Raw genomic sequence first — 12,207 nt, 5'->3', positions numbered from 1 at the left:
CTCTTCAGGATGTGTCTTCCTAGACATCTGTAAGGCAGCCACATGGAGCTCCATCCACACATTTGCAAGACTTTATGTTCTGGTACAAGACTCGGCTGCTGATGCCTCATTTGGGACAGCTGTTCTCGGCTCGTCCCTGCCATCCTCATCCTTGCACCCTCCTCCTAACTTAGGTACTGCTTGACAGTCACCTGCAGTGGAATACAAAAGGGACTATCACATGAAGAAAAAGAGGCAGTCACTTACCTGTAACTGGAGGTTCTTTCACGTGTGTGGTCCCTCTACGTATTCCAGTCTCACCCTCCTTCCCCTCTGCTTCAGATCTTATCTGATTCGTGGTGGTGAAGGAACTGAAGAGGCGATCGGTCTGCCTCACCCTTTATTGCCTTGGTCAGGAGCATAAGGCAAACCAAGGCACTTGCACAGACTGACGAGCACAGCTTCCAAATTCTCTGTCTCTGGGCGCATTACACACAGTGGAATTGCATATAGGGACCACATAACCTCCTCTTATCTTCACTACCCTACAGATGGAGCATGTGCACTTTGGAGTAGACTTCTTTGTTTCAGGATTAAAACTAAACCATATGCTGACTCCAAAACCCTCATGGATTTCTTTTATCTTGTCTACAAGATCACAGTTGGGGAGAAAATTCTAAATATATCCTTAAAAATAAAACAAAAGTATAGCACTAAGGAGAATTAAATACACTCTCTAAGGACCTTATAGTCTAAAATGGACAAAGTACAGATATAGTCAGAGCTATGCTGCTATAACTGTGTTTATACCTTTACGGCTAGCCGGGATCTAGCACATTTCCCCTCAACAATGTGAACCAAATTTATTGTCTGAGAACGACACTAGCCAAATTGTGTTATAAAACCATGCTTTAGGTTATATTTGGAAGATTATCTGTAGCACTGTTTGTATAGTGCTGTTTTGATGGAGAAAAAGAATTGTATCGCTAATAGTCAAGGAAACAATGCTGACTGCAAAAGTGTTTAAATACAGTTGTGGCTAGCATGTTTCGGATTTCAGGGTAGACAGGATATTAAAGGTCAATTTCGTTATCCTCGCTCCTGGATGAAGTGGTGCTTTAGTTGCTGAAAAGAACTTATTTCCTTGTCTTTTAGGAAACCAATGTCCTAGGATTTAAGGGTCCCAGGAAGATGTCAGTGATCATTCCAGGGATGAACATGAACCACAAGCGGATTCCAATCAGACCACGAAATGTAAGTTTGGAATTGGGTCCGATTCCAGTGGAGTAAGGAAAAGAGTTTTAACCTCTTACAGATCCACATGTTAATTATTGGCAGTCATAGAAATTAGAGGAAAAAGATCTGTTGGACCCCAACTATCCCATCCCCTGGAAGTTAGGGTGGGATTCTTCACTACACTTTTCCAGGCTACTTTTAAATTACACCCATAATAGGATTCCATCATTGAGAAGTGTGAAAAGTGACAGATCCTCCATCATGGGTGGCCGGTGAACCCCCTGCTAGGGGAGGCTAGCCAATGGCCATGCCTCTTCCGCCCCAGGCCATGCCTCTCCCGCCCCCAAGCCGAGCCCCCTACCACAGCTGGTGGGGAGGAGGAGCTCCTTCCAGCCGGCCCAAGCCGCTGGTCCACCAGATCCAGGCAACCCAGGCCCAGGGTGGGCGTGGCTCCAGTCAACCTGAGTCCCAGCCAGGTGCCCCCAGAACCGGGTGACCCTAGCTGTCCCAAGTCCCAGCCGGGCGGCCCCAGCACCACGTGGCCCTGGCCACCTCAAGTCCCGGCCAGGCGGCAGGCAGCCCTAGTACCAGGCATCCCCGGAATGCCAGCTGGGCGTGGCCCCAGCTATCCCAGAGCACTGGCCTCCCCAAGTTCCTGCCGGGCAGGCCCAGCGCCACATGGCCCAGGTCACACATGGCCCCAGCTGCCCCGGAGTGCCAGAGGGGCTGTACGTGGCCCCAGCACTGGGCAGTCCCAGAGCACCAGCTGGACATGGTCTCAGCTTCCCCGAGTTCCAGCCAGACTGCATGTGGCCCCAGCGCTGGGCGGCCTCTGCCACTCTGGTGTCGGCGGCCCCAAGTCCCAGCTGGGCAGCCCCGGCGTCGCTTGGGCCCGGCCACTCTGAGTCCCCGCACGTGGCTCCAGCGGCCCCAGCCGCCCCGGAGTGCCAGCCGCCCCGAGTCCTGGCTGGGCGGCCCCAGCGCTGCTTGGCCCCAGCCACCCAGAATGTGGCTCCAGCACTGGGCGGCCATGGCTGCAGCCACCCCAGAGCACCGGCTGCCCCAAGTTCCGGCCAGGTACCCCAGCGCTGGGGGGCTGCACAGCTACCCCGAGTCCCGTCCCTACCCATTTCAGGGGAGGCTGAACAAAAAGGGCAGGAAGAGCTGCTGCAGCGCCCATCTGCCTGGTGGACACAGCAGGAGGAAGTGGGGCCCCGCCTGGCTGTTTGGGAAGGGTTAAGCCTTCCCCCGCCTATTATACCAGCCACCCATGTCCTCCATCCTACCCAAGTCTATAGGAACCTTAAGAACACTTTGGTGTAACTCAGTCATCCATCACTGCTGATAACCCCCCAGGTGGAGGAGTGAACCCAGCACCTCTCAGTCTAAAGCATGAACCTCTACTACTCGAGCTAAAGGACTCATTCTTTTATCAGAGAGCAGTAGCAGACTGTTATCCTGTGTAGATCAGCCCCTGGCAGTAGGGGGCTGATTGATCTGATAGGTAAACTTTTCTTGTTATCAGCCTAAAATGTCATTTTCTTAATTTCAGCATGTTTCTTCTTGCTTGTTGCGCTTATGCAACCCTCTATATTTTGCCTCTCTGCTTACTTGTCATTTAGACAGGCTGACCATATGTAGCTCTTTTATTATTTGTATTACTGTAGTGCATAGGAGCGCTAGTGGTGGCTGGACTCCATTGTGCTAGGCATTGTACAAACACAGACCAAAAAGACAATCCCTTCCCCAAAGACCTTACATTCTAAGTAGAAATCAAAAGACCTACCGGTGGATGCAGACAGACAGAGAGAGAAGCAAAAGAAAATAATGAGACAGTATTAGTCAGCATGACAGGCACAGCACACCAGTAGCCTGGTCATTGTCAAGTGTTTTTTCAGGAGTCATAGAAAAGGAGAGTTTTAAAAAAGGATTTGAAAGAGGATAAACAGATTGCTTTGCGGATCTCTTCCGGGAGATATTCCCAAGCATGAGGGGCAACGTGGAGAAAGCATGAAGGTGCTGTTGGACAATTTAACAGCTGGGCCATGGAGGCTGATGTCATGGGCAAGTCAGAGGCAGAGTTGACATTTAAATAGTGAATGAGAACTAAATAGAGTGGGTCTAGGCTATGAAGGGCCTTGAAAGTGAAGACAAGTAAGAATCGTATGTGTGATGTGACAGAGAAGAGGGTGACAGTGGAGGGATGCAAAGAGAGAGAAGTGACATAGTCAAAGCAAGAGGCCAGGAAAATGCAGCGTTCTGAATGGATCTGAGCAGAGCAAGGTTGCATTTGTTATGCCCAAGAAAAGGATGTTGCAGCAATAGAGACCTGAGATGGGAGCTTGGATGAGAGTTTTAGCTGTGGTGAATGGATAGTAAAGACCATACATTAGAGATGTTATGCAGAAAGAATATACATGACTTAGACACAGCCTGGAGGCAGGAGGAGAGGAGGATTTGACTCAGGGATGGTGAAAAGGAGGCTGAGATTGTGGGCATAGGATTCAGTTAAATTGGAGAAGTAGAGTTGGTTCTCTAGGAAGATGGCAGAACTGAAGGAGGAGAGATCAAATTTGTAGTGGCGGAAGTGAGCCTTGTCACAGGATTTCTGCCAGACACACTCCACAGCGCCAGAGCATGAGCAGGCAGAGAGGAAGTGGATGTTGGGGGGTGAGCCAACGCTGGGGTCTAGCAGAGGAGACCTTTCAATAGGAGAGAAGCAAAAGAGTAAAGAGTGGAGGCAAGTGAAGCATGGAGAGAAACAACCATAGTTAATGAAAGAGAGGGCATAAGTCCATTTATCCTAACAGTTTTTTCCCCCCACTTTGCTGAATTCATTCCAGTTAGTCAGTAGTTTTTAGTAATTAAATGCCCTGAGCTGAATACAGTATTCCAGATGTGGTCTCACTAGAAACATATAGGACCAGATGTGCCAAGGCACAGCCTTTACTAGGGGGCAATATAGAACCATCCATCCCAGTGTGGTCTATAGGAGTCATTGTGTTTCAGGCAGACACTATGCCTCCCTGAGCTCTTGGAGATCATAGTTGATACATCATTCCTTAAGAGGATGCAGTATGCATCAACTAGATAGTGCAGTGGGAGCATGCAGTCTATTGCCCTGTCTCTTTCCTCAGTCCATTTTATTGGCCTTAAAAGCTATGAGAGGTTCACAATGCTTAGGAGAATACAGGGAGTGCAATCGAGGCTGGTCTTTTACCTGGGATACAGGGTTGAGGGGTGGCTTTCTGTGAATTTGCTCAAATACCAGCCACAATTTAGCCCATATAGATTCATCATCATCATCGACATGATACATCTGAATAAGCAGTGCCAGCTCCTCTCTAAATGATGGCCCCACTGCCATTTCTCAATGAAGCCTGTTGATGCCCATTCCCAAAGTTCTATGGGCACCCTTATAGAAACAAGTAAAAATAGAGTTACAATTAAATAGTAAACCTATATAAAAAACAGACAAACCCAAGAAGCAACAGACAGATCGCCACATCCTATGGTGGCAAATATAGTGCCCATCTTCAAAAAAGGGAAGAAAGAAGATCCAGAGAACTACAGTCAGCCTCACTGAGTCCCTGGAAAAATAATGGAGCAGATCCTCAAGGAATCCATTTTGAAGCACTTAGAAGAGAGGAAGGTGATCAGGAACAGTCAGCATAGATTCACGAAGGGCAAGTCATGCCTGACCAACCTGATTGCCTTCTATGATGAGATGACTGGCTCTGTGGATGTGGGGAAAGCGGTGGATGTGATTTATCTTGACTTTAGCAAAGCTTTTGATATGGTCTCCTACAGTATTCTTGCCATCAAGTTACAGAAGTATGGATTGGGTGAATGGACTATAGGGTAGATAGAAAGCTGTGAAGATCATCAGGCTCAATGGGTAGTGATCAACGGCTCGATGTCTAGTTGGCAGCCAGTAACAAGCAAAGTGCCCCAGGGGTCAGCCAATTTTGTTCAACAACTTCATTAATGATCTGGAGGATGGAGTGGATTGAGCAAGTTTGTGGATGACACTGAGCTTGGGGGAGTGGTAGATATGCTGGAGGGTTGGGAAAGGATACATAGTGACCTAGACAAATTGGAGGATTTGGCAAAAAGAAGTCTGGTGAGGTTCAACAAGGACAAGTGCAGAGTCCTGCATTTAGGATGGAAGAATCCCATGCACTGCTACAGACTGGGGACCAACTGGCTAGGCAGCTATTCTGCAGAAAAGGACCTGGGGGTTACAGAGGACAAGAAGCTGGATAAAAGTCAGCAGTGTGCCCTTATTGCCAAGAAGGCTAACAGCATATTGGGCTGCATTAGTAGGAGCACTGCCAGCAGATCGAGGGAAGTGATTATTCCCCTTTATTTGGCACTGATGAGGCCATATATGGAGTATTGTGTCCAGTTTTGAGTCCCCCACTTCAGGAAGGATGTGGATAAATTGGAGAGAGTCCAGCGGAGGGCAAACAAAATGATTCTGGGGCTTGAGCACATGACTTATGAGGAGAGCTTGAGGGAACTGGTCTTGTTTAGTCTGCAGAAGAGAAGAGTGATGTGGGATTTGATAGTGGCCTTCAACTCTGCCACAGCTAGGGACCTGGGCTGGGACGCAGTGGAGTCAGGTGAGCCTGCATCCCTCTTCCCCTTTCCTGACCACCTCAGTGGGCTATGGACTGCGTGCTGCCCCGCCGGGGGCCTCTGAACTGCGTGCTGCCCCGTTTGGGGCCTCTGAACTGTGTGCTGCCCCGCCTGGGGTGCTAGACTGTGTACTGCCCCGCCTGGGGCCTCTGAACTGTGTGCTGCCCCGCCGGGGGCCTCTGAACTGTGTGCTGCCCCGTTTGGGGTGCTAGACTGTTTGCTGCCCTGCCTGGGGCCTCTGAACTATTTGCTGCCCGTAGGAACTTGGGCTATCGTCTTTGGGCTGCTCGGCCCGAGCCCAGAACCTGTTCCCCTGACCCGGGCTGGGCCAACCCCTGCCAGAGCAGGGTAGGGGGTCGGTGTGACCTCCCTCTGAAGCTGACAGGGAAGGATGGCCACCCATCCTACACCCCCCTTTGCATGTGTTTGTGTACCTATGCCTAAATCTGGTAGAATGCGGGGAAGCATTTTAATCCATACATACTTGTAACCCACTGCAGCCTTTGAATTTCCCACTACAATATCCCAACTTCTTGCATTAGGGAGTTAAATATATCTGTTATTCCTCTTTGCTTCAAAGAGGAATATATGGGAATTGAAGGTTGATGCTGGAGGAAAAGGCTCCCAGAGAGTTAGAAATAGACTCCTGCCAGTGCAGTGAGAGCTGGTGGAGAAAGTGCTTTCATTTTCAATCCCGGTTAGGATTGAGATGCAGTGGGCCCAGCAGGAGAGAGAACCTCAGGATTGGGAAAGTATAGAAATATCTCCATGGTACATTTAGGATTTCATTTCAGCAGGGTTGAGTTCATTGTTCACTAGATCAGGGAGACTCAGGGTTGTAGAGTAAACACAACCTGAGAGAGGCAGGTACTAAAAATGGACCCTCCTAAGTGTAATTTTTCTCTTGAGCAGGAACATGAGAGTTTGCTGTCAAAATGGCAAAATAAAAACCTGGAGAACCTGATTGAGCTGCACAATAAGGCTCCGGTCTGGAACGATGACACTCAGTCCTACGTCTTGAATTTCCATGGGAGAGTCACTCAGGCCTCGGTGAAGAATTTCCAGATTGTCCATGAGAATGACCGTAAGAACTGTGGGTTGTGCCAGGGCGGGGTGGTGATGTGGGGCTGCCAGTCCACTGAAGAAAAGAGCATAGTTCTATTAGGGATGGAGAAATATGGGAACACTGCTCCTACATGAGGGATATGGGATGGGCAAGAATGGACTGGGGGATATAGTCCAGAGGATATTGGGGCTATAGGGACTTCTGATATTTCATTAGAGTGATATGGGACCTCCCCTTCACTGTAGAGGTGGAGGAGACGACAGGAAAGCTGCATCAGAGGAGAGGTGAATGCAGGCCTTCTGCTGGAGGACTGAAAGGAGAGCAATATGGGACTGCCGTCCCAGCCAAAGAGTTAGGTATGGGATTGCTCTATAAAGGAAGTCAGCAGGACTGTCATTCTAGAAAAGCAGATTCTGAGCCCCTCTGGCAAGGAGGGGAAGATGGGTCACTCCAGCAAGGTGTATTTGGGACTGTTCTGATCTTTCTCCTCTTATCTCTCTCTCTTTATGAAATAGTTGGTTTCTGACCCCCTCTCTTTGCCTCCCTAGTTGACTACATTGTGATGCAGTTTGGTCGTGTAGCAGAAGACGTGTTCACTCTGGACTATAATTATCCCCTGTGTGCCCTCCAGGCCTTTGCCATTGGACTCTCCAGCTTTGACAGCAAATTGGCATGTGAATGATGAAGACAGCGGATTTGGATGTAAAACTTGTTCCCTCCCCTGCACCTTGTAGATGAGTTCTGGGTGGAATCATGAGAAATATCCTGGGGACGGAAGGGAACGGGAGGCAAGATACCTATGGGTTTAACAAGAAGCAAATAGTAGATTGGGGGGCATTACAGTAGCCGATAGGGGCAGAGCCCTTTGGAAGGGAGAACTCTGCATGTGCACGGGCGGAAGGCAAGGACGACGTGTGATATTTTGTTATCAGTATTAATGCCGCACTGAGACTCTTGGTGGGAGTTGGTGTGTGAGACCTAGTCCTGCTCCTCAGCAGTTAAGCATCACTGTGACTCGGAACTCCTGCAGCTGGGATCAGATTCATAGTGCTTTAGTGCCCAGGGGCCTTGATCTCACAATGCCCCTGTGCTCATGCAGTGTATATTAAGATTAGTTCAGAGAAGGAAGAAAAGGACAGCATGTGCCCTCTCTCACCTGCAGAATAACTTTCCTGTGTAAGGCAATGTTCAGAGAAAGAAGAGAGGGTACAGCCTGATGCCCCTGTGCAACTGTAAGCAGTGTTTAGTGAACAAAGAACAGGAATGAGCCCCATGCCTCTGTATAGCCACCTTTTACTCTACAGGATAATTCTCTGTTAAGGCTGATGGATCCCAGTTCCTGGTAGCTGTTCTGCTACTCATTATCCTGAGACAACTGTTTTACCAAATAAAGATCTCCCATCCTCAGGGATGTGAGAAAAGCTCCTATGGTCACTTCTAAGAGGGCAATATTTATATTATGGCCATCACGTTTATTTTATTTCAACAGCTCTAGAAGTGAAATTGAATAGATGATTGGACCTGACAGAAACTGGCTGAGAAGGGCATGCCATTGACTATTCCTGAGATGCAGCATTCTGATTGCCTTAAATACTATATTTTATAGGTCAGTCAATCAGAAACATTTTTTAAAATTTATTTTATGAATAGAGTTTGCTGCATTTTTAGGAATAAACTGATGTCTGAAGCGTTCCTTTGTTTTGTTTAACTTTTTTCTCAGCAAATAAGAGCCTCTCCTGCAGTAGTCTGAATGGCTGATTCCAACTGCATGTGGTATCATAACCAGAGATATCTCCAATCATGACCAGTTCAGACAGTTTTATATAATAATTTAATATGAATATGAGAAGATAATTAACCAAAAATGAGATTATAGACATTTTCCAAGGCACAAGGAAAGAAGAACTTTGCAACAAGAGTGGATGTTTGCTCACAGGGCTCCATAATATGGCCTGTAGCCACCTCTATCTTTAATGCTGGGTTGCAGTCAGTGGAAACTATAAGTCTCAGCATGCAATCCTGCTTGATCCAAACAATCTCAACTTGCATCAAAGTGGAGCACTGCACACAGAGACCTATAGGCTACATGGGCTGCACATCTGCTGTATATTAAAAAAGAGGGCAGCTACCATCCTGTCCATTTCATGTGCTTTATGTAAAGCTGTCTGGATCTTTCATTTCACATTCATTATGTACAGTAAATTGCCCACATGTCCCTCTGTTAAGCAAACTGTGGGTGTCCCCTTCTTTGCATGTCATGATCTTTTAAAGGTCATTGTCAGCTCACAAGTCTTATCTGGGTGCTCCCAGCAACCGGCCTTTCATCATTGTGCCACCATTATATATCACATAAGTCTCTACACTGGTGGATATTATCTTGCTGTTTAATTTTCCAAAACATCAAACTTTGTGTAGACGTTTTCTGATGCCAGAAAAAAATGCTTCAATCATAGTCGCATGTAATCTCTGTATTTGATTGTAATGATGAATTGTTGCTGATAGCTCCAGTTCTAGACAATGCTTTTCTCACAAATGCCCAGGCTACCCAAGCAAGGTGCCATTGCCTTCAAAGCGATCTCATCAGCAGAGCACTCAGCAAAGAGGACTTGTGCCAGGTACCTCTTTTGTGCCTTCATGCACTTCCCGCTTGTCCGTGTGGCGACAGGACTCGATGGCATCTCCCACTTGTGCTCTCGTGTTCCCAACTGACTGCTTTGCAATCCCTGTATCCACCTAGAAAAGCCAAGAAACCAGTTCATAATGCCTCTGTCACAATTAGCTTTGTAATTAGGACCATATGGAAAAAATTGGCTTATGTTTGTTTGGGGTTACTTGAAGGCAGTGCATTAATTGCTCATCCAAAAAAAATGTGCTCGTGCTTAGCAAGCCATCCTGCAACTCCCTAGCCCATCTCTCCAACTGGGCCAGTCAGCAATGGCTCTCTCATGCTATTCATGGTGGCAAACCGATGGGTGAGCTAGTTGATCATGGCTAAGTCAGTGCCTGTGATTCTTTGGGTTTCCTCATCAAGTTGCATAGACAGATGACCTGATTTCTTGTCTCTTCTGAGATGCTTTCTGTACTGTGGGCATGTGATCTTTCACTTGCCTTCTAGTATTGAAACTCTTGTCTCAGTTTTGTAGGTTTTTATTTAAAGGGGATTGTACACAGTGACCTTGTCCACACTAGTATTGAAATGTGTTAGCTACAAATGTATTTAGACATAGGTTATTGCTAGTAGGGTCCTAGCATGGTTTCTCTGATAACCTCCAGCAGGGAATTTTTCTAAAAAGGATGCTATCCATGTGCTAGGAAACAGGCCTGTCAGTTAGTTGCCTGTGGGGTCAAACAAAAAAGCCTTATTTTCAGACAAAAATCCCAGTGCACGCTGCTCAGGGAAATGGTACACCCTATCACATTGAAATATGACTCTGGATAACTTGGTTTCAACCCTAATGTGGACAGAAGCATGGGTCTGGTTTTTGTTGCCATTTGAACAGGCAGTAGCAGTAGCAGGAGGTGGGCATTTACCTCTTCTCAGATGCCTTTGGACGTATTTTTATGTATTGGAGGCTGCAGTGCCTTGCCTCCAGTCTGTTCGTGTTCTTTACTCACTCTGCTGCTGCTCTGTGTGCTTAAGATCCATCTAGATGACTGAGGGGCTGGCTTTGTGTGCTCCCTGCTTCTTCAAAGCCTGTTTTGTTCTGCAGAAACTTCCAGTACTTTCTGGTCAAATATTGTTCTACATGAATTGTATTTATAACTTTTGTATCCTAATGAAAATAAAGTAATTTATAAAAAAACAAAAGACCCCTCCTCCCCACCTGTAAATTCTGAATTGGTCTCACCTTGTCCCCTAGGATTTTTGCTGCATACAATGTTTGCTGTTGGCTCTTATCTCTCTGTCTCTCCTGCTTTAGCTACCCCTCTTTTACTTCCTGTTTTCCTACACTCCATTTCTCTTCTTTCTTTATCATTCTCTCCTCATTTATCTCTTAGGACTGGTCTATGCTAGAGAGTTTTGTCGACAAAACAGTGGAGGTGTACAGACTGAAATGCTCCTTCCACCTATGTAACTCCCCTGCCATGCCGACATGATAAAACCACCTCAACAAGAGGTGTAGGGGTTATGGTGGCTTAGTTAGGGTGATGCAGTGTCAATGTAGACACTGTATCCCTTACATTGGCTGAGGGGGCTGTCATTTTTGTCAATTTCACTGTGAAAGTCCCTCTGAGAGCTGGGAGTGGGGCGGGAAGCCCGGGTGGCTGGTCTCTGCTCTGGGCTGCAAGCAGAGCAAGAAGCCTGGGCACTTCTCCACCGACTCCCCGCAAAGAGTTGGGGCAGCTGGACCCCCATCCCCAGAGGTGAGAAGCCCCAGGCGGCTTCCCCCGGCTCCTGGTGGGAAATGGGGAGGGGAGAAGCTTGCAGCTGGCTCCCGGTGGGGAACAGGAAGTAGGGGGCAGCTCATTGGGAGCTGAGAGACAGGGCGCTCAACTCCCTACACTGCCCCTCTTAGGTTGGTGGAAGTGCTCCTGGTGAGGACGCATACCACCACCCCCAGGAGGGCAGCGTGGACATCGGATCTGCAGTAATTACAGCGGTGGTGGTAAGTCGACCTATGTTAGGTTGATTTATTTTTCTAGTGTAGACAAAGCCTGACTCTCCTCCTCAGTGCTGATTTTACATATCTTTAGAAGTGTGAGCATCGCCTTGGAGACACAAGCACTACCAATTTCCCTTCTGCACCAGGAGGCGCTGCTTGCTGTCCATATGTTCACTCCCTTCCATTTGATCCTCCTGCTACTCACTCCTCTTCTCTCTTACCGGTTATGGCTGCTGTTCTCAGCCTTAGCCCTGGGCTGCTGAAGGGGAAGGAGGCACCTTTCGCAGCTGAAGTATTTACCCAGCCCTGGTCACTTGCTCCAAGCCCCTTCTGTTGTGCAAGTGTCACATGATGCAGTTCTGGAACAGGGTTGAAGGAGTGTGAGGTAGAGAGGGGTAGTACTGAGCTGAGGGTATTTTTATTGGGGTGATATGAAAAGAAGTAACAATCTGCCGCACTGAGGGGAAACATCGTTCCGGTGACTTAAAACTTGCCATAGGGGAGATCTAACTTTGCAGGCCCCTATTCTGAATGTAGGTTGAACAGTCATGCCCCTTGCCCATTTCCCTGTAGCTCAGCCAGAATGGATACAGGGTGAAGGCACTTTCTGCTCTCTGTGTCTTACTTACAACTCTGCAGAAGGCAGTTGGTATCTCTACAGCACTGTGGTGTTGCTATAAT

At 47.7% G+C, this 12,207-nt stretch overlaps 1 protein-coding gene across 1 annotated transcript in view; it reads left to right on the top strand.

The window, feature by feature from the left end:
* The window catches only part of TULP3 (TUB like protein 3), a 50,806-nt gene extending 40,033 nt beyond the window's left edge, over positions 1-10,773 (top strand). The window contains exons 9-11 of the mRNA XM_067531062.1: positions 1,135-1,233; positions 6,769-6,940; positions 7,471-10,773. Of these exons, the coding sequence (XP_067387163.1) occupies positions 1,135-1,233; positions 6,769-6,940; positions 7,471-7,604 (405 nt within the window). The 3' untranslated portion in view covers positions 7,605-10,773. The remainder of the gene's footprint in view (positions 1-1,134; positions 1,234-6,768; positions 6,941-7,470) is intronic.
* Positions 10,774-12,207: the final 1,434 nt, after the last annotated feature.

This window comes from Emydura macquarii, unplaced genomic scaffold, assembly GCF_026122565.2.
Source record: "Emydura macquarii macquarii isolate MOO-44397 ecotype Brisbane River unplaced genomic scaffold, CSIRO-AGI_Emac_v2 contig_3122, whole genome shotgun sequence".
NCBI lineage: Eukaryota > Metazoa > Chordata > Testudines > Chelidae > Emydura > Emydura macquarii.
The sequence above is the reverse complement of the archived record's forward strand: the minus strand, read 5'-3'. Positions and strand labels throughout refer to the sequence as shown.